The 25,187-nt window shown below is 34.6% G+C and overlaps 2 protein-coding genes across 4 annotated transcripts; both read left to right on the top strand.

Moving 5' to 3' along the window:
* Positions 1-3,839: 3,839 nt before the first annotated feature.
* Positions 3,840-14,165, top strand: LOC110099582. 2 transcript variants are annotated; one of them, XM_028697054.1, is made up of 3 exons: positions 3,840-4,108; positions 6,242-6,550; positions 13,786-14,165. In XM_028697054.1, exons 1-3 carry the CDS (start codon positions 4,005-4,007, stop codon positions 13,850-13,852), a joined length of 480 nt encoding a protein of 159 aa, XP_028552887.1. In that variant the 5' UTR covers positions 3,840-4,004; the 3' UTR covers positions 13,853-14,165. The 2 variants fall into 2 exon arrangements, with proteins under 2 accessions (XP_028552887.1, XP_020682438.1); XM_020826779.2 differs by lacking the exon at positions 3,840-4,108 and adding an exon at positions 4,412-4,723.
* A 5,102-nt stretch (positions 14,166-19,267) lies between these two features.
* Positions 19,268-23,525, top strand: LOC110099580 (elongation factor 1-beta). 2 transcript variants are annotated; one of them, XM_020826777.2, is made up of 6 exons: positions 19,268-19,452; positions 19,783-19,899; positions 20,694-20,781; positions 22,325-22,460; positions 22,542-22,655; positions 23,127-23,525. In XM_020826777.2, the coding sequence occupies exons 1-6, from the start codon at positions 19,367-19,369 to the stop codon at positions 23,288-23,290; spliced, it is 705 nt and encodes a 234-aa protein (XP_020682436.1). In that variant the 5' UTR covers positions 19,268-19,366; the 3' UTR covers positions 23,291-23,525. The 2 variants fall into 2 exon arrangements, with proteins under 2 accessions (XP_020682436.1, XP_020682435.1); XM_020826776.2 differs by having other exon boundaries at positions 22,322-22,460.
* The last annotated feature ends 1,662 nt before the right edge of the window (positions 23,526-25,187 follow it).

The following is a 25,187-nucleotide window of genomic DNA, read 5'->3' as shown; positions in this document are numbered from 1 at the left end:
AAAGTCAAGCCATAAATTAAAAATTATATATCCTAAATTAATTTTAATAATGTTGGCAGATAAATATCACATAAACAACTAAGTAATGCTTAAGCTTTATTGAAATAGTTTTTATTGTTTTCAAAGCTAATTTTTTATTAAAAAATTTTAATTCAAATTAATTTATGTATTAAAATACAATACTACTTCAAAAAATAGAAAGAAGTTATTCTAAATGAGACTTTTTTATTATGTTTACTAATATAAAAGATGAAGAGATATATAAAAATTTTAATCAGTCTAATGGAGCTTTTTTATTAATGAAAACCGTTTCTTTTCTCACCGCTTCTCAAGCTGCTTTTAAACATTTGGAGAGAGACAAAGGAGTTCTATTTACAGTGACAATGATTATTCCATTTAGGTTATTTCAGTTGAAGCTTTTTTTTTTTTCTTAAATGATTTTCATCTATTTAAATACAAATGGTTATTTTTCATCTACTATATTATCCGCATAATAAAAATATCACTTTCATTTAATCGCTATTATGTATTTACTGGTCGAGAGAATGATATTATTTTTTATTTAAATATATTATATTATGAATTACTTAATTTTGTTTTAAAAATCATTCATGTTATTTGAATGATTAAATATTTAGACATAGTCATTATTTGTTTGGTTAGATTTAACTCATTTACTTGTAAAGATGTATTCTATTTTTGTATTCATTTGGAGAAGTGGATATATTAATTTTAATACAGGCTCATCCTTGATATACTCAAATATGCTTTTCATAGTTATTTACAGCTAGTCAGCGGTCATGACAAAGAACTCGCCATCAAGAGGTGTCTATGAGAGAAAACTCGCCTAACAATTCGAGAGGACTAGTATCTTAGAACCCACAAAAGAACTCACCCAACACGATCAAGTACTACTCAGTTGGACTTGCTAAGAAGCTCCCTTTATACTTAAGACCACTCCCTTCTCTCCCAGGCTAGCAACATGTCACCCACCACATACTTGGGCCGCCATCTTAGTTTTCAATCTCTCATATATAGCTATCATTTTCATGCTAGCTTACAAAGACCAGCTACTTTAAAGTATCTATTTCACAAGACCCTCAGTTCATCATACAACAGAAACATACAACTTTAGGCCGGCCTCTCCCTTCCATCCGCTCTTTTTTCTACGATCTGAAAATTTCTCACACAGACAACATTAAGCAAGTCGGTATGGTCGCTTATCCTCTCATCTCAACCTAACACCTACACTAGACTCACCCAAGCTTGCTCGTCAAATAGACACTACTCAAGAGCTCACGTGCCCAAAAACTACTGTACAGATCCCTTCCAACCCTCGTCATCTTTTAGCTAATCAGAAGATGACATGTATCTTGATAGTATATGTAATATTATAGTTTCATTTTTTGGTATAGCCTTTTTTGTAGCACTTCATAATTCTACAAATAAGAGATGAAAAGAGAGAATAGTTTAGAAACATTTTTCTATCCTTTTTGAGTGATTTTAGTTGATTTTATACTAGTTGAGATTTAAAATTTTCTTGATTTCCCCACAAATTCAATGTTCTCTAATTATTTTTCCTCTATCTGTCTCTCTCCTCTCTCTCCCATACTCACTCAAAGGTTCTCAAGTCATTCACTCATAGGGCAGGCCTTCTAAATAGGTCAGCTGTTATTTACGAATAAATTTTGAATTCAACACATCTTAACTTTTTATTTAGTAAATAATTAATTTGGATATTAAAATCTTTTTCTACAGCCATTCAAAGAATCATAATTAAAAATAAAAAATAAATTTAATATGAAATTTTACTATTCAATTAAGGAATAAGTCTGCGCTTTATTGATGGAACGTAGAGCACAGCTCCAACAAATACTCCGTAGATTTCGTTGGGATTTCTTTTTTGTTTGTATAGGCTGGAATCATTTTGTATGCTTAAAAGAAGAAGAAGAAGAAGCTAGGATTACCATCATTCAGATGAGCTGGGGATATTATCAGCAGAATTTAAGTTGGATGGTTGAAGTGGAGGAATGCATCGGGTTTGTTATGTGATAGAAATGTACCCCTCAAACTTAAGGGAAAATTATATCAGATGGTGGTGAGGCTTGCAATGCTTTATGGTGCCGAATGTTGGTCTTTAAAAGAGAAGCATAATACTAAGTTAAGTGTGGCAGAGATGAGGATGCTCAGGTGGATGAGTGGCTTTACCCTTAGAGATAGGATACGAAATGAGCATATACGTGAAAAGGTTGGAGTAGCTCCAGTAGAAGATAAGATTAGAGAGAGTCGCCTTAGATGGTTTGGTCACATAAAACAGCGGCCTTCCAATGACCCGGTTAGGAGAGTAGAGGTATTAGATTTGACTTATGTTAAGAAAGGTAGAGGCAGACCTAAAAAGACTTGGTTATAAATATTAGGAATGACCTTTCTTTATTAGATTTAAACGAGATTTTGACCTTTAATATGACACAATGGAAAAAAAGGATTCATGTAGTCGACCCCACATAGTGGGATAAAGGCTTGACGTTGTTGTTTTTGTATTATTTCTAATGTTATTTTTTATTGGATTAGGGGGATTGCTATGTCTTTTTTTTTTTTTTTTAATTTATTAGAAATGTGTGGTGTAATTTCCTTTTTCATGGTGATCCAACTAGTATTAAGATTCATATCATTGCTTGGAATAAAGTTTATAAGCCTAGAGAAGGTGGGGGCTGGGTATTTTTTAACCTGAAGCTCTCAATTTTGCTCATAGCTATTATCTTATTTGGAGAATCATTAATGATATTGGTCCTTTGGATATTTGGATAAAGTTTAAGTGTTTCTCTTTTTGGAAGCCTTGGCAGTAATCAGTTTCCATGTTTTGGAAGAATATATCTTTGGTTGCGAGAGATATTAAAAGCAATATTCAATTTAATATTTTTCTAAAGGTTCCCTCTCTTTATATTGGGATCCTTGGTGCTTGAAGAGATATGTTCATGAGATTGCTATTTAATACAGTGTAAATTTGGTTTCAAATTCTCTTAATAGAAAGTTAGGGGACTGAATTTCTCATAATTGCTGGAATTTATCTCCTTCTTTGTCTCCAGCTATGACTTCTATTGTATCTCAAGTCATTATTATTGATCCATAAGCTTCGAACATTTCCTGGAGGTGTTTTGCATCCATCCTTTAAAATGTTTTATAGAGCTTTTTATGATACTTTTTAATAAAGTGGATTGATATAAGTTGATTTGGCATAAAAGATATGCTCTAAGATATTCTTGTTATGCTTGGATGTCTTTGTTGAAGGGGCTTAAAACATCTGGCGTCTTTGTTCAGAGAAATCTTAACGTCTCTACTTCTTGTTTCCTTTGTTTGAAAGCGATGGAAAGTCGTAATCATCTATTTTTTTAATGTGATTATTCTTTTAGTATTATTTCTAACTTTTTGCCTTATATTAATTTTTTTATGTTCAGACCAATTTTAGAGCAATTATTGGATTTTATATCTTTTCTTCACTATGATTCTCATGTTAAGAATTTATTTTTATCATCTCTTAGTTGTTCTATTTACTTTATTTGGAAAGAGAGGAATTCTAGGATGTTTGAGAATAAAATTTTTAATATTGATTATTTGAGTAGACTTATCTATTCTAATCTATTAGCTAAGATTTCTCATTAGAAATATTTGTATTTTATTATTGGAATTTTGTCTGGGTAGTGCCTTTTGTTGTTTTTTGGCAATCAGGTTTTTTCTAAAACCCTTGGATGTTTGGTTTTGATATCATTGAAAGTTTGTTCTTCTCTTATGTGTATGGAGTTATTTCTTTTATTCTCATTATTTTCTAACTGGTTTCTAGGATTCGGGAAATGTTCATGGGTTTTTGTTGTCGCCCATAGGCGTTATTGCAAGTTTGGGGGCTGGATTGAGTTATTTTCCTTTCTTCCAATTTTTGGGGAGTTTAATTGGATTTTGTTGCTGGTGGTTCTCTTCTCTTCTGGAGACTGTCCAAGGCTGCGACAAGGATGCCGTTGGCTCACTGTATATCTTTGCTTGGCTTTTACTGGTGGTGGTTCGTTCCTCTCCTGGAGCCTGTTCAGGGTTACGTCTTGGATGTTGCTGACTCATTGTATTTCATTGGAGACTGCTCATTTTCTATAGGAGTGAATGTTTTTATATTGATTCGCTTAGAAGATTTTTCTTCTAGGTTCGGTTGGTTTTGGATGGTTGCTCGGTTAGGAGTGTTGTTTCATTTTCTTCTGCTTGGATTATTTTTTCTTGTTGGGGTTACTTTCATTTGTTGGTGTTTTATGACCCTTTTTTTTCCCCTCTTTTTTAGATTCTTTTTTATTTTTTTGTTAGGTTCTAATTTGATACTGTAAGGTTTTTTTTTTCCCTTACCCATCATTTATAATCTTTTATAATTTTTATTTTTTTAGCCCCCGCCCCCCGCCCCCCAAAAAAACAAAAGTCCTCGCGGGATTCCGTGAGACTGAAAATCCGTCACCGCAAGCTATTTCTTTGAGTTTAGAAGGACACAGACCAAGAGTGTAGTGAAAGGAAGAACTATGTCGCTAGTGGATTACGCCTCGTCTTCTGAGGACGAGGAGGTTGAAGAAGACCAAGAGCCGCAACACTACAAGCAAGATACAAGAGATGAACGGCAGGTGGAGAAGGAAAGACCAAACGAATCGGCTGCTGCTGCGACTGTTCCCCTACAGTTTCCTCAATGCCAACCGAAATCGTAACAATATTGTTTCTTTATTTAATTCTTATGGAATTCGTCGGATCAGTGGGAGTTGGGCTTGCTTTTTCAGTTTTTCCATCGTATAAATTAGGGTTTGTGCTGGACCGAAATCGTATTTCAGCAAAATTTGATAGCATTGTTTTTTTTTTTTACTAAAAAAAGGTGGTAATTTGTGACGTTCATGTGACTGATCGCTTGACCTTGCATGGCAGTACTGGGTTTTCGGGTTTAAGATTCTGGAATTTAAAGATAATAATAATCTTGATGGGTTAATATGGCATATGTCAATTACTGTTTGTTATGCATGAGTTTAATTTTTGGATATGAGGAGGGATGATATTAACTCTATTTGTATCAGTATCAAGGTGGATTAGCCAAGTTAGATTAGCCAGTTTGGATTAGCTGACACAGCTAATCTAACAGGAAAAAAAAAAAAACTTTTATAGATTAGACATCAATTAATAGCTAATCCTTAGTTGATGTTGAACCTAAAAATCCCTGTTTGGCCTCTTATGTTTGAATAGGAAACAAACTTAAGTTATGAATGGGTCTTTCTTTATTTGAGATCTCAGATCTTTGCAGCTGAAGGTTATAATATTCTAGTTGGAAGTTGCTTTATTGAGAATATTTAGTCCCATGATAAATTTACTGTTAACTTTTGCTGAATTGGAATTTTTCTCTAAGGGACTGAAGTGGTTAAGTCGTGTAGTAAGCTAGGATTCCTTGTATTGAAGTGCTATTCATTTCATATTTGGTTTATGGCACCCTTGAATTCAGAATCCTATAAAAGATTGAGGCTACAAGGAGATTGCAGAATGCAGATTGCTCATTTTATGCTGGCAATGCAAAATGCTAGTACTTCCCTAATAGGTGAAGTTAGTTTTGTTTGTTTGTATCTTGGGTTGATGGTCCATCTTCAATTGCAAAATGCAAAACTATTTAATTCTTGAACTAACTATCTATGAATGGTCACACCAACTAACATAGTTTACAATTTTATGAAATCACATCCTGGTTTACATTTTTAATATAGGGATTTTTACATATATAACATCTAAAATTATTGAAAATATATATTTAACACCTAAACTTCTATATTTACTAATATATCCCCTAAAATCCCCTTTTTCTTTTATTCTACCACTCCATTGAAGCGATGAGATACTTGTATTCACTGTGAAAGGATGCCATTGACGGGGAAGACAGTCGTTGATAGTTATTTTTGACGGAAGGAGTTTTAGGTGTTATATTAGTAATATAGAAGTTTAGCTGTTAAATATGTATTTTCAATAGTTTTATATTTTATGTATGTAAAAATCCATTTAATATAATGTGACACTAGTAGCATTACTCTTTGTGAGATAAGGCCATTTATAATGAAGTTTATAATGTAGTTGTTTCAGACAATAATATATACCTTATGCTAAATGGCTAGACTTTTTCTATATCAAGAAAGCTGTAATATTTGTTTGCAACATATTTCCTTTCCGATTGGTTAATTTCATATGTTTTCAGGAGCTCTTCACATTCAACTTACCGTCATCCAGACGTTGTCATTCCTTCGAATGCAATATCAATGGAAAAACTTCCTGATGCATCTATTCTTCTTTCATCACCATCATTTTCGCCACAACAATACGCTGGCACTGACCACTCTTCTCGCATAGCATCTACTATTCCAGAAATAGCATCAAGGAAGAGGGAGCCAAATGGATCAGGTTTCATTCACCCACCTAATAAGCACCCGAGAGGAAACCTACCCCATTCAAGAAATATCCTTGATACTGTCAGTGGTACTTTGATCCCCCCACAGCTCAAGGGAAGGTAAGTTTCTTTACACCCATTGGTCTACTAAAATTTATTTATTTCATTTCTTTGTTGTAAAGGAGGCTTATATCTAGTGTGAAATTGTCTTTGGATTTCTTATGAAACAATTTTCTATTTTCATTTTCTTACTTTCCTATAAATATTTTGCTGGAACTTCTGGCAACTAGAGAAACACACAACTGAAAGGTTCATCACAAAGTAAATAAATATGAAAGGCTAACAATCTAATTCATATAATGATAAATGTTGTCTTTCTGCAAAAGAAATAAAAAATAAACATTATAAAAAAGAATCAATATGAATGAATAAACTATTAGAAGTATATTTCAGTTATCTCACTCAAAATTAAAGGGCACTTATTAATCTTTGACTCTTTCGTAGTTCTGATATTCTCATGATCATCATGTCACTTAACCCACAATATACATGACTTTTATTTATTATTTTTTAATTGAACATGTTAATGGTGTATGTGTTAGAGCTCATGACCCAAATTCTATGGGGCTTGAACTGAAAAAGTTGTAGTGCGGCATATCTGGCCCAACTTAAATTATGAGAAAATTTTGAGGATCTGTGGTGGTAGCAGAGGGCCGACTTTGTAGTATGGACCCTTATAGACCCTTACACACACACTTGTAATTAGGGTCTTTCAGGGCTATGTTATGTGAGCCACCACTACCAACTTGTAACTATTTTTCTTTGAGATAACAAACTATTCTTCTCTAGTTGTAGTTTTTACCCATCCAGAAAGTTTCACGTAAATTTGTGTTTTGTGGTATAATCTTCATTTTTATTGTTACAAATTGGTATCATAGCATAAATTCACATTGGATCTTGATGATGACAGCCATGAAATACGATACACTGCTATTGGATTGCAAAGGTAAAAATGTGGGTTGTGCTTACTCATATAGATTTGGATGATGCACTATTAGGGTTTGAAAATATGACTTCAACTTGGTCACTAAAGGGAAATCAACATAAGGATCAAAACGTCCTATATCTCAAATTCATCTTCATCTATCGAATCTAGGGGTGTATGCGAGACAAGCCAGCTCAAGCTCGGCTCATTAACGAGCTGGCATGCCGAGCTTATTGAGCCATGAGCTTGAGCTCGAGCTCAAACTTGAGCTTGTTTATTAAACAAGCTCGAGTTTGAGTTTGATGAGGCTCGGCTTGTGAGCTCACGAGCTGGTTCGTAATTAGTTAATTATTTAATAAAATTTGCATATATTAAAATAACATAAAGCATTTATTATATATTAATATAATTATTATATTATATCAAGAGGCAACAATTGTGCACATTTAGCTGTCACCTTTTTATTTTTTCTAGATAAAAAGCTGCTGCAGCAACCCCAACATTATATTTTAAATATATTTTAATTTAAATAGCTATTAAAAGCAGAGCTAGGCGGAACAAAAAAAAAGGAGCTCTCTTTTAAGACCCGCTGTCCATATTTTCTTTAAAAAAAAAGACCAACGGTCCAACACTGTTCTTCTTCCTCATTTTCTTTGACTGAACTTCTTCTCCAGTGATGACGAACAGCTCTTCCAATCTTCCTTCTCCATAGGTGGCACTTCCCCGTGATTTCATCTCGGGCCAAGCTCTCGAGCCTGAGAGAAAGGATGAGTTGAGCTCATTCTTTGGGCTCGATACGAGCTCGAGCTCGGGCTCGATACGAGCTCGAGCTCGGGCTCGATACGAGCTCGAGCTTGAGCTTGTGTTTGAGCTGCTCTTTTGAAAGACGAGTCGAGCTCGAGTTTGCTGCTACTCGAGCTTGGCTCGACTCGACTAGTTTACACCCATGATCGAATCAAATATTAGAATGTTTTGAAGGAAAAAAAAAAAAAACTATTGTTGTGTTGTGGTTGAAGTTAGAACAATTGTGTGTGACAGAGTTTGATCAGTTGTAATTGAAGTAGCGACTACATTCCCACTATATGACAAAAGGTTAGTCTCTAGAAGATCAAACTGTTTAAAGAAATTGTTTTCGATTTGGATACCATGGGGGTTAAGTATGATGAAGAATATTTAGCATTAATCCTATTGTGTTTGCTACCTTCTTCTTATTTGAATTTTGGAGACATTATTTAAAATAACCGTGATACTCTTACTTTGAATGAAGTTTGTGAGGCTCCATTTTCTAAGGAGAAGATGAAACATCTTTTTGGCTAGATTAAAAGTTCAGGCAAAAGACCTACTTGTTCGAGGGATAACTCAAGAAGAAAATTATGGTGGTGAAGTGAAGGGAATTTCAAATCTAGTAATAGAGATAAAGTTTGTAGCACTACAATAAAAAAAGGGGCATATTAAATTTGAATGTTACAAGTTGTCAAATAAGAAGGTGGACCCTACTAATAAGAAGGGAGAATAACCAAAAAATTCGGTGAAGTTGATGTTGTGGAAGATTATTGTGATGGAGAACTCCTAGTTGCTTATGATGGTGACTCCAAACTTTACGAGGATCGGATTCTTGATTCGAATTGCATGCTTGTTCCTCATAGAGTTTTCAACATATGAAATTGTGACTATAAGTGATGTGTTGGTGGGAAACAATGCATCTTTTAAGGTAGTTAGTAATGGTACGCTCAAAATCAAGATGTTTGATGGAGTTGTCAGAGCACTAGGTGATGGGAGACGCATCTCAATTTTGAAGAGGAATCTTATCTCCTTGAGTACTTTTGATTGAAAAGGGAACAAATAAAATAGTGAAGGTGGAGTCTGATGATTAACAAAGGTGCTCTTGGTATGATGAACGATTATAAAATGTGTAACAACTTATACGTCTTGTCGGTTTGTATGATTACAGGTGATACAACTTTTGTCAAGTTGTATGGTTACAAGTGATACAACTTTAGCTATTCCTTTCTTATGTGATAATCATGTTGCTTGACTTTGGCATGTGCTTCCTGGGCTGAATTGAGTAGAACTGTAGAAGAATACTTCTTGATGGACATAATATTATTAAATTGAAGTTATGTGAGCACTGCAATTTTGGGAAGATAAAGAGAGTCAGATTCACAAAGGGCATTCACGGTTCAAAGGGAACACTCGATTATATACACCATGATCTTTGGGGACTATCTTGGGCATGGGCGGATCCCCATAGAGTTGAGGGGGGGCAAATGCCCACCCTAAAAAAAAAAAAATAGAGGGGATATTTTAGAATATTTTGGGCATTTTGCCGCCTCTCAAAAAAATTTTTTGCCCTAATTTTATTAATCATAAGCATCTTTGCCTGCCCTCCACCAAATTTTTTTTTTTTGCCCACTCTGAAAAAAGAAGCCTGATCTTGGGTGCCTTCCAAGGGAGGTGCTAGTTACTTGCTAACTATCTCCAGAAATGTTTGGGTGTTATTCTTGAAGCAAATGAGTGATGCGTTGCCAACATGATTGAGTTACAAAAATGGAAGCAAGTTAAACGTATCAGCACTAATAATGACTTGGAGTTTTGTTTTAATGAGTTCAATACTCTTATGTAAATAAGTAGGGATTGTGAGATACTTAACAGTTTGTCGTACTCCGCAGCAGAATGGTGTATAGTAGAGAGAATGAACAGAACTTAGATGGAGAAAGTACACTATATACTTTTTAATTCTCGTTTACCTAAGTCTTTTTAGACTGAAGCATTTTCTATATTGTTTCTTTGTTAATCACTCTTTTTCAACTGTTATTACTAAAAAGTCTCCATAGGAGGAATGGTGATACTCATGCAAAGTACACTAGTTTGAAGATATTGGGATGTTTGGTAGGAAATACTTGAGTTTGCAAGTAACCCTAAGGGTAATACTTGAGTTCTCAAACAAACCTATCTCCAATTGGTGAAAAAACAGCGAGAATAATGCGAAATCTGGGTGAAAACAGCCCAAAACAATATATTGCGCTAGGGAAATCAAAGCCAAACAATAAGGAAAACAAGATACAAGTGATCCTCAATTCAAGATGAGGATCGTCTCTCCCAAATCTCTAGATAAGAGAGTCTAGAACCCAAGTTGCCCAGAAACCCTAATTGAGAACAATTCAAAACATAGTCCCTCTCTAAACATCTCATGCTCTTCAATACAAAAACTTTCATAATCTAATTTCCCTCCTAAGCCCTAGCCACCCCCTCCTAAGCCCTAGCCGCCCCCTCCTTTTCAATTTAAATTTACTTGGACTAGTGGGGCCCTCAATGTGGATGGGCATGATCCATGGAGGCGGACAAGTTCCGCCTCTTGTAGCAAGGGCCGGTTGGGCCGGTTTAGGGTGAACCGGCCTAACATTGTCCTGCTTAGATCTATCAAAATCTTGGCTATAAGTTTCAGGTCAAATGATACAGGATTTGGTGTCTAGAGAACATAGAAGTCATAATTAATAGAGATTATGTTTGATGAAGTCGCCATGCTTCATGATTTACCTCTTAAAAATTCTTGTGAGGCAAATCAACATAAATCAAGCACTTAGGTGGAGTTTAATCTACATCAAGGTCCACATCTTAGTCTATCTTAGAGGTACAGTGTGGTGTTGCTCTCTCACTAGCACCACCACAACCACCACCACAGCATTGCATTGCAAAAGGAAAGCCTAGAAGAAATATTAGAGTTCCCCAAAGGTATGGAGAAGCCGATTTGTTTGTGTATGTCTTGAATATTGCTGAAGGTATTTATTCTAGTGAATAGCCTTCTACTTATTTCGAGACAATTAGTTCTAATAATTCCAGCAGATGGGTGATTGCCTGATAGGAGGAGATAGAATTGCTTCATAAGAATGGCTCATGGAATTTAGTGAGACTACCTTAAGGGTAAGAATGTTGTTTGTTGTAAATGGGTGTTCATAAAGAAAGAACTCTAGGAGATGAAGAACTTAGGTTCGAGGAGTAGACTTCATTGATGTTTTTCCTCTAATTGTAAAACATAGTTCAATTTGTGCTTTGCTTGGTATTGTGGCAGTGCATGATTTTGAGCTTGAATAGTTGGATGTGAAAACAACATTCTTCCATGGAGAACTTTAGGAAGCTATCTTCATGCGTCAACAGAGGTATTAATAGCCTCTAGAAAGAAAGACTATGTGTGCTGGCTTAAAAAGTCTCTTTATGGCCTAAAATAATGTTCAGACAATGATGCAAGAGATTTTACTCTTTTGGGAGTACTCATGATTTCAGAAGTAATTATGATATCTGCGTTTATATTAAAAGGAGTGATGATAGATCACTCCTATATGTTGTTGATATGTTAATAGCAGCCAATAATAAGAGTCACATATGAAAGCTCAAAGCTTAGCTTAGCAAGGAGTTTGAGATGAAAGATTTAGGAGCATGAAGAAAGATAGTTGGCATGGAGATTCAGAAAGATATAAAAGCAAGTATATTGTATCTAAGGCTTCGTTTGGGATGGCTTTTTTGTTGCTTCTTAAAGCAGTTTTTTAGTACAAAAATTAAAAATTTTATACTAGGAAGCTATTTTAAAAAGCAACAAAAAGTCATCCCGAATGAAGCCTAAATCAGAAAGGATACATTGAAAAACTTATTTGTTGGTTTAATATTGTATCATTTTTTGCGTGATATCATAGCTTATGATAATATTGTTGAGTAAAGTCAACATCCATGATAATCCTGCTTATATGATGACGAAGTGACTCCCTATTGTGAAGTCTGAGCATTGCTTAGACTTTGCATTTGTTTTTGTTCTTGAAAATTTTATGGAAGAGGTGGAGAATTTTTTGTCAATGATTGGAATCTTGTTTTGCATTCTGTTTTTTTGGAATTTGGATTATGACGGAGATTGTTAAGAGTTTTTGACCCAAAATCTGTTGAGCTTGGGTCAAAAGCTCATGGTGCGACTTACATTATGAGAATTTTTTTTGAGGGATTTATAGTGGAGGTGGAGGGATTGGGCTGATTTTCTTACACATATATCTACCTATAATTAGGAATACGCTATATTATGTGGCCCACCGCTTTTCACTCGATTTATTTTTTCTTCAATATAGTGAATTCTTATTAGGAATAGGCCGTTTAGACTTTAGACCCGGGTCAACTCAGGTTCGACCCGAATCCGACCCGTCGACCCATTTTGACACCCCTAATTTTTAACGTAGATTTGTGTTTTACTTTATTTTTTTTTGTGATCTATTCATTATTCTTATTGTTACACTGCATCATGTATTACATGTTTTAAGAATTACATATTTTAACATTATAAAGTCTCAGGGCATCATAGAGTATGGTGATAGGCCGGTTCACATTGAACCGGCCCAGCGGCTGGCTCATGTTTATAAGAGGCAGAAAGGGGGGTCCGCCCCCTTTAATGCTGCCACCCATTTGGAGCAATGGGGAGAAGGGGTTTTGGGAGGCTAGTTTGAGAGGGAAAATTTGAATGAGAGATGTTTGAATTCGAAAATTAATTGTATTAGTAGGAGGGCTGGTGGGAGGGGAGTTTTTCATGCTTGAATATTGTTTTCTCTTGAGTTCTTGGGTGTTTTGGCTCTAGATTGCTTGATCTAGAGATTTGGGAGAGAACAATCCTCCTCTCGAATTGAGGATCACTTGTATCTTGCTTTGTTTTTGCTTGGCTTTGATTCTCTTATTGCAGTCTATCGTTTGGGGCTGTTTTCCGTCCAGATTTTGCATCATTCTTGCTGTTTTCACCAATTAGTGATAGGTTTGCTTGCGAACTGAAATATTTCCCTTAGGGTTACTTACGAACTCAAGTATTTCCTATCATATGTCTCATGTGGTTGCAAATTCAGGATGATTCCTGGGTTGATGTGTAATAGCCTTCAAATTTGACTTTAAAAAATTGTTGTAGGCTTAAGCATCTTCAAATATTTTTAGGAGAGATGGTATAAAGAAATGTAGGTTTTACTCTTTAGATGTATACTCTGCATATATCTGTATAATCTGTACATCATTCTATGTAATATGTGCAAGCATATGTAACTTGATAGTATTAAGCATGATTATAGCCTGGTTGGGAACTATTTGTCAGCAAGAATGGGAGAAATTATTCAGTGCGGACACATGACGGTCCGGAGGTCAACCAGAACGCACGACGTCACCCGGTACCCAGCGGTACCCAGCATCGGCACCAAGCAAAAAGAGTGATGTGACATGTTCTAATTGACCTCCGGACGGTCCGGTGTCCGCACAAAATAATTTATCCAGGCATGGACACAGATTGTTCTAATTTTGTTTTGATTTATTTCAATATATATTCTACTTTATTAAGAAACTTCATATTGTCATATGGTAGGAGCAATGTTGTCACTGAAGATATAAGGAAGTTGTTTGTGAATCGACACAGAGAACCTTCTGGATAGTTAATACACATCTACGTGCAGTTTTCATGCTTTTAAAGAGTTCATTTGGAAAATCTTCTATGCAGTTTTCAGAACTGAAGACAATGCTTGATTATTTGCTATGGTGATTAGCTTTATATATTTCTTTCCCTTTCATGTATATATGGCCATTACAATAAAATACTTTGGTAACTTCTGGTAAGGAGCTGTTTGTTTCCAGAATTGTTAGAGTTCTTTTCATAATGGTTTAAGAACTGTAGATTATGTTGTATTTCTACTGTTTATGTTATGATCATTTGGTAAAGGAGAATCTGATTGTCTTTGGTAAGGCTCATATAAGCATTAGTTTTGTTGAAGTTAAACTTTTTCTTGGGCAATGATGCTTCTACCCTATGACTAAGGTTTTGTTGGGAATAGCTTTTTTACTGTTTTTTAAAATAGATTTTTAATATAAAAATTGTTATTCAAAAAAATTTTATACTAATAAGTTGCTTTGGAAAACAATAAGTTTGGCTTCGTTTGGGACGGCTTTCTCACTGCTTCTTAAAGAAGTTTTTTAATATAAAATTAGAATTTTTATACTGAAAAATTGCTTTAAGAAGCAGTGAGAAAGCCGTCCCAAATGAAGTTATATTCTAAGGCTTCATTCAGGGTAGCTTTTGATCATTATTTTTTTTTTTTTTTGCTTTCAAGAAATTTTTATATTAACAAATTGGTATGGAAAGTAATTAGAAAGTTGTCCCAAACGAAGTATAAATGATTTGAACTAGAATTTAGTTGTCTCTAACTTAAGATCAGTTCAAAGCAAGTAGTTAAATTTTGTTCTAATCGAGCTTTTATTGGATTAATCACCTATATTTTATTGAGATGCTCATTCAATTTATTTTGAATTCGTTTTGAGTAAAAAATATAAATTTAGGTTACGTTTGATGTTTGAGAAGGTTTTCTTACTACTTCTTAAAATGAGTTTTTAATAAAAATTTAATTATAAAAAATTTACTGTTTATTTAAGTTTGATTGAATTAAAAAAAAATTATTGATTTTTTAATTATGAAAGACATTCAATTTTATAAATTTTAAATTTTAAATTTTCATTCATTCGAATTGACTGTTGAATTAAGTGGCTGTGTGGGATTTCTGCAGTTTTTTTATAAAAAAGGTTGTGAAATTGTGGTTAGAAAAGTAATATTTTCTGGACTTTTTGTAAAAAACAATTTTTTTGTATAAATATTTTTTTAAAGATGCCAAAAGCAATAGTCAAATAGAACTTTTAGTTGCGGTCTAAATATAAAGCAATAAAAAAGTTGTTTGAAATAGACTTTAAGATTTCGTTTGAGCGGATTTTTTATTGTTTTTTAAATCAATTTTTTAGTATAAAAATTTAATTTTGCATTATAAAGCTGCTTTAAGAGCAGTAAAAAAGCCATCCTAAATGAAGCTTAAGGTTTCATTTGGGAAGATTTTTTTATTGTTTCTTAAAGCAAATTTTTAATATAATAAATTTTAATTTTTTAGCTAAAAAATTATTTTAAGAATCAATGGGAAAGTTGTATTAAACAAGACCTAAGTGTGAGATTGTGTATTTGAAGACAATGAAGCTGAAATTTTAAGAATTGGTTTAAGATTATGCAAATAATAATTGTTGCGGGCTAAAATATACACGGCGATAGAGTTAGAATACTACGTCTTAGCGTTGCACGAATATCCAGCTCACACACAGAGAACACAGAATTTTTTACGTTGAAAACCCTTAAAAAGGGAAAAACCACGGTGCCTAGCCCAGTTAAAAAGATTTTACTAGAACTTGAGTTGATTACAATGGGTTGACTCGCCTTTGAGGGCGGTCAGATTACAAGTAACAATTGTACAATAAAAGTCCGGGTGTCGGGTAATGGTCTGGCAGGACTTCGGGCCTTAGATGATGATCTAGAAGAACTCTGGGCCTTAGATGATGATCAGGCAGAACGTCGGGCCTTAGATGATGGTATGACAAAACTCCGGGCCTTAGATGAATGTCTGACGGAACTCTAGGCTTTAGGTGAAGGTCTGGAGAAGCGTAAGACGTTCGGTGAAGGTGAGGGCCTCAGGTGATGGTCTGGTGAAGCACAGGACGTCAAGTGGTGATCCGGTGGAGCACATGATGTCAGGTGGTGGTCCGGTGGAGCACAAGGCGTCAGGTGGTGGTCCGGTGGAGCAACGGCGTTAGGCGGTGATCGGGTGGAGCACAGGGCGTCAGGTGGTAGTCCGATGGAGCGACGGCGTTAGGCAGTGGTCCGGCGGTGGTCCGGCGAAGCTCCGGTGGTGGTTAAGGAGGCTAAGAAGCAAGAGCGGTCTCCGATCTCTCTCTTTTTTCCTTATGCTTAAGGGGTCTCCTCTTTCAAGAGAAGAGGGGGGCTCTATTTATAGATTTTGGGAATGACATGGCCCGTAAATAGGTGGAGGATCAAAGGTTAGTTGGGAGTGGTTGGATGGACGGCCGGTTTTGAATCCCTAGATCTTGAACCGTTCGATGGACGTTTGAATATCATAGTGATGTCGGAATTCAGTGATCTTGGGCTTGTTGGATTCGTCTCATCGAGCAGCTCGATTCGACTATAAGTTTGTTATGTTTGGAAACCATTTGGTAATACAAATTGTGGTTTGAACCTTCCAACAGTGCTTCAGGTCCTTGATTTGGACCCATCTGTGCTCAGATTGGGTCGAATTTGGTGTCGTTGGGTTCGTGTTTCCGAGACGCTCAGTTTGACTGTAAGTTTGCTGAAATCGAAGATCGGATGCTCTTGATTTTTAATTCCGGAAGTTTCTAACTTGATTTTGCTTTGAAATTCGTGCCCGATCAAGATAATTTTGGGATGATATATCAATAATATTATCTGAATGATAATGCTCAGTATAATGTAATGCCATTGATAATATTTATTAAGAAAAAAAATTTATGTAAGGGCATTCTAATCAAATATTTTATTATGATAAATTTTATTTTTTAAATTTTATTAAATGAGTATAATATTATATGTTACACTCATTTTAAAATAGATTTAAGAATTTTAAAAGTTTTCATTATCATTTTTCTTAAAATTTTCTGTCATATTATTTATTTATTTATTAAATTTAATATATTGAAATTAATAGTTTTATTTAAAGAAATAATTTAATTTAAAATAATGATTAGGATTATCCTTTTTATAAAACATCTTTTTAGTCCAAAAATTTTTCATTTAATTTTTTTTACAAAAAAATTGCTTTAGAAAACAATAAGAAATTTGTCCCAAATAAAACATTAATAATTTATCTCTCAATCGTTTTCTATCATGAATGATTAATACTATTATGAAATATTTTTATGAGATATATTGTAAGCTTTATTATATTTTCTATAAATAAGAAATTATAATATAGCATTAATGTAACAAAAACGCCAAACAATATTTTTTTTCAACAAATTTAATTATTTTAGTTTGTTAAAGTAAGGTTGATATATCCTCAAAAAATCATTTTGATCGGGCACGAATCTCGAGCCAAAATCAAGCCGGAAACTTCAAAAATTAAATTAGGGATCACCTAAACTCCAATTCCAGCAAACTTATAGTCAAACTGAGCGTCTCAGAAATACGAACCCAACGACACAAAATTCGACTCAATCCGAGCACAAATGAGTCCAAATCAAGCACCCGAAGTACTGTTGGAAAGTTCAAACCACAATTTGAGTTTCCAAATGGTTTCCAAGAATGATGTGCTTATAGTCGAATCAAGCGGCTCGACGAGACAAATCCAACGAGCCCAAGATCGGTGAATTCCGGCATCATTAAGGCCTTCAAATGCCTGAAAAACAATCCACGATCAAAGGATTCAATATCGGCCGTCCATCGGACCACTCTCGATTTGCCCATGATCTCTCACATATTTAAAGGCCATGTAACTCCATTAATCTATAAATAAACCCCTCATTTCTCTTGAGAGGGGGACCCAAGCAAGAAGCAAGAAGAAGGAAGAAGAAGAGAAGGAGAAGAGAAGGATATGAAGAAATAACTCCTAGTCCACCGCGAGAGTTCTGCCCGATGCCGGAATTCTGCCAGATCTCCGAACAATGTCGGAGTTCTGCTCGACGCTGGAATTCTGCCCGACCTCAAAATGACGTGGGAATTCAGCTCAACTTCCAAGTAATGTCGGAGTTTCACCAGAACTCCAAGTAATATCGGAGTTCTCCCTGAATGTCATCTAACGTCGGAGTTCTCCTCGGCCACCAACTGACGTCCGACTTCTACCCGACGTCAGAGCTACGCTCTTCGTCAAATTTCTACTTGACACTGGACTTCTGCCAATTGCTGGACTTTCACCAAACATCTATCTGATGTTGGATTTCTGCCCATTGATGGACTTCTACCTGATGTCATTTTTCTGAGCTCCGTCATCAGACTACAGTCCTTCCGACCTTCGTCGCCCGTCAACTACGATCTTTCAGACTTACGTCGCTCCGACTACAGTCCTTCCGACCTCCGTCTTCCACCGACTACGGTCCTTCAGACTTACATTGCTCGCCAACTACAGTCCTTCTAACTTATGTCGCCCGCCGACTATAGTCCTTCGACCGCTGTCACCCGCCAACTACGATCCTCCCGACTTACGTCGCATACCGACTACAGTCCTTCAGACCAAACTAACACATCAACATTGATGCTTTGTATTCTCACTATATAATGTACTCTATAATATGTACATCAAGCTAAGGCCTTTCCCTGAGGAAGGACATCATTTTTAATCAACTACAATACTAGTGGATTCATTTATATTATGCCAGACCCCGTGGTTTTTCCCTCTTATTTCAGGGGTTTTCCACGTAAAAAAAACTTGATGTCTCTAGTGAATGACGCACCATCTCTCTTATCTGATTGCGTGCCGGATTTTCGTACAATGCTAAGACGTTAAACTTTATATTTCTTTACCGCCTTGAATACCCCAGGATGCAACAAAAGTAATAACAAAAATTTTAAAAAATCTCAACCGTCCATTATAAGCAACTTACGACCTTTCAGCAACCATCTAATTTGCTACTTATACTACTATATTTACATACATATCATCATATACTATTCTATTTACATATTTAACATCTAAAACTTTAATATTATATTCATACAATTCATAATTTATTTTCATATCAAATATGAGCAGTAGAAATGAAATATATGAGTGGTAGAAAAAGAATATGAGTATTATATTTGATATTAAAATAATATAAAATATTATGTATATAATATTAATATTTTAGATATTAAATATGTAAGTAGAATAATGTGAGATGATATGTTTGTAAATTTATTTTTTTTTTCAGACAAATCTATGGTAATATATTTGGGTATAACAAATTTGCAGATACCGAACTCCTCACCGTGGATGAGCAGAACGTATGGTTTCTATAAATAGCCGTGTTGGCAATTAGATTTTCCTATCGTCTTCCATCTAGGGTTTGGGCTGCGCATCTAGGGTTTTCATTCAAATTCCCAAAACCCCCTTCTTCTACCTTTGAACCCCTAAATGGCGATATCCTTCACAGATCTTCACACCGAAGCTGGTCTCAAGAGTCTTGATGAATTCCTGTCCGGGAAGACGTATATCTCCGGGTAAATTTTCCCTTTGTTAGCTTATTTCGACTTGTTGTAAGCCTGTTTTGATTCTCATGTCAGCCAGATTTATGAATTTCTTAGATTTATCGAGAAAGGCTCAATCTTTATCATTGAATTCTTTTAACCATGTTGTTTTTTGCTGGAGAAAGATTAAAAATACACGTTTCTTTCAAGTTTACACATATGTTTCTCACGATATGTTTCGTAGTTTTTTGTGAAAGATTCAATCTTTATCACGGAATTCAGTTAACCAGCTAAACAAGTTTTCAACTTCTCGATGTGGAAATAAACTTAAAAAGATTGTTTTTTTTAAATCTATGTGATCAGAGATCAGATAACTAAGGATGACATCAGAGTTTATGCTGCTGTAACGGGGAAGCCTGGGGCTGGCTTTGCAAATGCTGGCCGATGGTATGAAACTGTGTCATCTGCTTTGTCTGCAAGGTTTGTTCCTCTTTTCTTACCCTTTGTTTTCTTTTGTTGCTATTATAGCCTGCTTTAGATTCATTGATTTGGATTTGCGCAATTGTGATATTGTCACTATGATTATGATCCAGAATATGTAATCTGTTCCCTGCCTTTTATGTTGGGGTTCATTAGATAATTTAGATTGTTTGATTTTTGAATTGTCTTCACTGGATATGTTCTTCTCCTACTTATTTGGAATTAAGGCTTATTCTTTTATTCATTTACATGTAATTTTGGGAATTTGCAGTCACAATATAGTAGAATTGAATTGATTACTCTGAAGATATTGGTTTCCAACTTCTTTGGAATTTAGGCTTATGATTGTTTCAGGATTTTGTTTAAACAACAACAAAAACAACAATTCTTTATCCCACTGTGTTGGGTCGGCTACATGAATCATTTTTCTCCATTGTGTCTTGTTTAGAGTCAAATTCTTATCTAAATCTAATAAATGAAGGTCATTTCTAGTATTTTCTAACTAAGTCTTTTTAGGTCTATCTCTACCTTTCTTAACATAAGTCAAATTTAATACATCTACTTTCCTAACCGGGTCATCGGAAGGTCGTCGTTTTATGTGACCAAGCCATCTAAAGAGACTCTCTGTAATCTTTTCTTCCGCTGGAGCAACTCCAACCATTTTATGTGATCAAACCATCAGGATTTTGTTTACAATTGTTAAATATATATATATATTTTTATTCATATACATGCAATTTATTCCTGGCATAGTGTACATATCATCTTGTTTCTGGTTGTGTGGTATGTTTCAGATTCCCTGGTGAGGCTGCTGGTGTAAAGATTGGAAGCCAAGCTACGCCACCAGCTCCTTCTGATGTTTCTGCTACTGAAGAAAAAAAGGTATTTGCTTAGTTATGATGATTCTGAATTTTTTTTTGGTATTGAGCTTGAATTTCTAATATAATTTTTTTATTTTTCTAATGAGTTGTCCTATGAGATGAAAACTTTATTATAATCATTCGTACAAGTTTCCCTGCTATTCAGCTACTAGCAGGATATAACACAAATAGGATTTAGTAGTTCCTATACGTCCAGATTTATTAATCTTTAAGGCATTAAAACCTGAATTTTTTGGCATGACAACAAATTCTTGTTAAAATTTGATAAATTTTTTGGCTACTTGTTTTGGGACTTAGGATCTGTGAGAGAATGAAATGCTTAAATATGTTAAATTTTGTGAATGGTGGGATTTAGCAAATTCTGAATTCAATTGAACCTATTGAAATGGAATATATCAAAACAATGGGATTTAAAATTCGCAGAGAACTACTTGGCTGGATTTAAGAGCACTTATTTTTCTAATGAGTTGCCCCATTTTATTGTAATTATTTTCAGCTTGTCTTACAATGGTTCAAACTTGACTTGTTAACGAGCTTGTGAGTCAACTTATCGAGCCAAGAGCTCGAGTTTGAGCTTGACATAGTCAGCTCGTAGGTTCGTGAACTCACTTGACTAAATCATGAATATTAGTTTTTTCAGGATTTTTCCTAATAACAAAAAATAGGAAAAAACTGCTTGTGAAGGGCTGATTTTTGCTAGTTTTGCCCCATCATTTTTTTGGAAAGTGAAAGATTGTTTTTTTTTTTTAAAATAAAATAAAAAGTTATTATTTATTTCGATTTTTGCCGTTCACGTAAAGGACTTTTGTCAGTTCATTGTTCGCGTGAAAAGATTTCCGCCAATTTGTAGTTCCCATTTTTTTTAATAAATGAAAATCTCTTTTTCTTCTACTTCTAATGCCTGGCACCTCCCAACTACTACCGTTCAATGCTTTTTCCAACAAGCATCTCGTAGGAAGTCACATACCTCCGGCGAGTTCGCCTTGTTGCTTTCTCCTTTCTTTGGTGAGCCAAGCTCACGAGTTGAGTTTGAGGCTTCGTTTGGGACGGCTTTTTTACTGCTTTTTAAAACGGAGTTGTAGTACAACTTTTTTAATTTTTGTACTAAAATTCCGTTTTCAGAAGCAATAAAAAAGTCATCCCAAACAAAGCCTGAGCCCGTTGTAACTCCGGCGAGCCAATTTGGATTTGGAATGAAGAGAAAGAATGGCTATGATAATGAGCATTGCAAAATTCTGTATTTATAAGGAAACTCCAGAGCAACTTCAATCCACAAACATTGGAAGTGTTGTCCTTTTCTTTTATGAATTTTCATATATTGTCTAAACAAAAACATGGAAATTTTTTTGTTCCAGACCATTCAACTTCTTCCAAGATCATCTCTCTATTTAATACCTTCATTTTATAAAATGGTTTTCCTCTTGTATTCACCCATATACATGAGATCATCCTAATCCCATGGTTGGATGTTTGTCTTTTTACTTATTGTTTTCCTTTGTAGTTTGTCTTTGTACTTATTTTCTTGAAATATCCTCCATTTGCAGGAAGCTCCAGCTGCAGCTGCTGCTGTTGAAGATGATGACGACGACGACTTGGATCTTTTTGGTGATGAAACAGAAGACGAGAAGAAAGCCGCGGCTGACCGAGAAGCATCTAAGGCCTCTACCAAAAAGAAAGAGAGTGAGGCATCCAAATCATACTTCCATATTCTATCAATTTGTCATGTTTGAATTATCATTTGACATATTTTATCTTGCCCAGGTGGGAAATCCTCAGTCCTATTGGATGTCAAGCCATGGGATGATGAAACTGATATGGTAAATCTGGAGAAGGCAGTGCGCAGTGTACAAATGGAAGGACTTTTCTGGGGTGCATGTATGCAAACATTTATTGTTTTATTAATGTAATACAACAACAACAACATCAAGCCTTTGTCCCACTACATGGGGTCGGCTACATGAATCCTTTTTCTCCATTGTGCCCTGTTAAAAGTCACATTCTCATTTAAATCTAATAAAGAAAGATTATTTCTAATATTTTCTAACCAAGTCCTTTTAGGTATACCTCTACCTTCCTTAACATAAGTCAAATCTAATACCTCAACTTTTCTAATCGGGTCATCAGAAGGAAAAATTATTCTGTCCGGACTTCAGCCCCAAAATGTGCCACGATCAGGTCCGGTACCGAGCGGTACTCGGTACCTGAACGTGAACCGGACGGTTCTCCCGTCCGGTGTTCGAACAGAATAATCTCTCCATCAGAAAGCGTTCATTGTGCCCTGTTTTATTAATGTAATAATTATTAAAAATAATCATAATTATACTATTTTTCCTTATTTTATTGCAGCTAAGTTGGTTCCAGTTGGATATGGGATAAAGAAGCTTCAGATCATGCTAACAATTGTTGATGATTTAGTCTCAGTTGATTCTCTTATTGAAGAACACCTCACTGTGGAGCCTTGCAACGAGTTCATCCAGAGCTGTGATATTGTGGCATTCAACAAAATCTAAGATGTCTTGGAATCACTTTGTATGTTTTTGGGCAGATTTCTCAGACTTTTTTGGTGAGTTTGAGTGATATTTATATGATATGTTCTTGAATATTCCAAGATGGATGTTTTGTGCTGTTGTTAGTTTGGTCTTTTTCTCTTTTTTTGAAATGTTGAGGATTATTGTTCTTAATTTATGAGGCATGTGTATTTTTCCAATACTCATTAAGCAATGATTTCACTTATTTTCCTGCTAATTTCTTATAGCTCAGCACTATATAATTTTTGTTAAGATAGGTATAATGTAGGCTTGCTTGTGCTGTTCTTATGAAATGTTTGGATATTATCATTAATATTGGTCCTGTTCAAAGTATGGGACTGGTTCTAATAAACATAATTGAAAAATCCCAAGAAAATAAGTAACAAAAAAATGTATTTGCATGACAATATCGAATCCAATTTAAACAAATCATGATTTTGAAGAACTTACAATACTGATAGAACACAAGTTTGAAAGTTAGGAGAGGTTGTAAGACCTTGTTGAATTGCTCCTAGGCAAATAAAGAGGAGGTGAATTAATTATTTAAAAAATATTATAACAAAAACCTTTTTTATTTTGTTTTACTCAAGATGATAACTTTTAAAAAAATCTAGTTGAGTAAATAACACAAGTGAAAATAATTTAAAATTTGATAATAAAATTTTTATTTAATTTTGAAGCATAAATAAATCAAGCGGAATATGAAGTTATTTGCTAACATAAATTAAACTATTTACGGCTTGTAATGAGAAATAAAATTCGTTTAAGAAATTAAAAGTACATAAAAGAAAAATTAAAGTGACCATGCTGAAATTTTATGATGGTTCAGTCAAATAATGACCTACGTCCACTCTTTAGGTATTGCATAAATTTTTTAGTGACTCTTTTAATTTAACAGATAGGTGGAATGGCCCTTACAAAATCTCTTCCATTAATCTAATTCGGCAGATGATCGTAATTTTATCACCCTTATGGTGAGGCAGATAACATGAAAACCTTTCTCACCCCATGGTAAAGTCAAATAACCTAGAATCCTTTTTCACCCTCATAGTAAAGGCAGAGAACTTGAATATCTTTTCACCTTCCCCAATGCGACGAAGTAACCAGGTCCTTTGACACCAAAGAAGCCTTCTTCCCAAAGTTCTCCTCAATACAAACATTGACAAATGAAGGAACAGGTGCAAGTTCATTGAAGCAACCGTGTGAAACTCCCTTGAAACCCACAAAGATCTTCTCTCTCACAAAGTTCATCCTTTCTCTCTCAAGCTCTAGGCTCTCTCTTCAAAAAAAAAAACTCGATGAATGTCAAAAAGACTTATAAAATCTTATGAAAAAGCTTAAATAGATGGCTTCAAAAAATCTTAAAAATTTAATTCAACTATCAAAGTTCGTAAACACGATACCCAAAATTTGATTTGTTAATAATGTACGATCACCAGTTAGTACAATAAGATCAATTCTGATTTTCGTTATTCGTGTTGTACGATGTTCAATTGGTGCATTATGATCAATTCAATTTTATGTGTTAGTACTGTATGGTTAGCATTAGGTGCAATACATGTATTTAAATCATATTATACGAATGAGCAATAATACAATACAATACGACTAATTCAACTGAATTATTGTTCATCCAGGATGAATCCTGAGGCGACTAAATATTTTCACTATCGATTGTACAATACAATCCAATTCATACAGTACGATAAAAAAAATAAAATTAAAACTAAGAAGATTTAATTAATTAATCAAAAGATTAAATAAACAATATTTTAAACGTCGTACAATACAATTAAATTCCTACAGAACGAATAGAACATTTAAAATTCAATTTTTTGCGACAAAATTTATAATTATAATAAATTGTCTAGTACAGTGT

Source organism: Dendrobium catenatum, unplaced genomic scaffold (genome assembly GCF_001605985.2).
Source record: "Dendrobium catenatum unplaced genomic scaffold, ASM160598v2 fragScaff_scaffold_858, whole genome shotgun sequence".
Taxonomy (NCBI): domain Eukaryota; kingdom Viridiplantae; phylum Streptophyta; class Magnoliopsida; order Asparagales; family Orchidaceae; genus Dendrobium; species Dendrobium catenatum.
This window is presented reverse-complemented; position numbering and strand designations above follow the sequence as displayed.

Excerpts from the sequence above, each read along its gene's own strand:
- LOC110099580 (XM_020826776.2), top strand. The coding sequence starts at position 19,367 with ATGGCGATATCCTTCACAGATCTTCACACCGAAGCTGGTCTCAAGAGT. Across the intron at positions 19,453-19,782 it reads GGGAAGACGTATATCTCCGG|AGATCAGATAACTAAGGATG; the intron begins GTAAATTTTCCC and ends CTATGTGATCAG. Across the intron at positions 20,782-22,321 it reads CTGCTACTGAAGAAAAAAAG|CAGGAAGCTCCAGCTGCAGC; the intron begins GTATTTGCTTAG and ends ATCCTCCATTTG.
- LOC110099582 (XM_020826779.2), top strand. The coding sequence starts at position 4,548 with ATGTCGCTAGTGGATTACGCCTCGTCTTCTGAGGACGAGGAGGTTGAA. Across the intron at positions 4,724-6,241 it reads CCTCAATGCCAACCGAAATC|GAGCTCTTCACATTCAACTT; the intron begins GTAACAATATTG and ends ATATGTTTTCAG. Across the intron at positions 6,551-13,785 it reads CCCCCACAGCTCAAGGGAAG|GAGCAATGTTGTCACTGAAG; the intron begins GTAAGTTTCTTT and ends GTCATATGGTAG.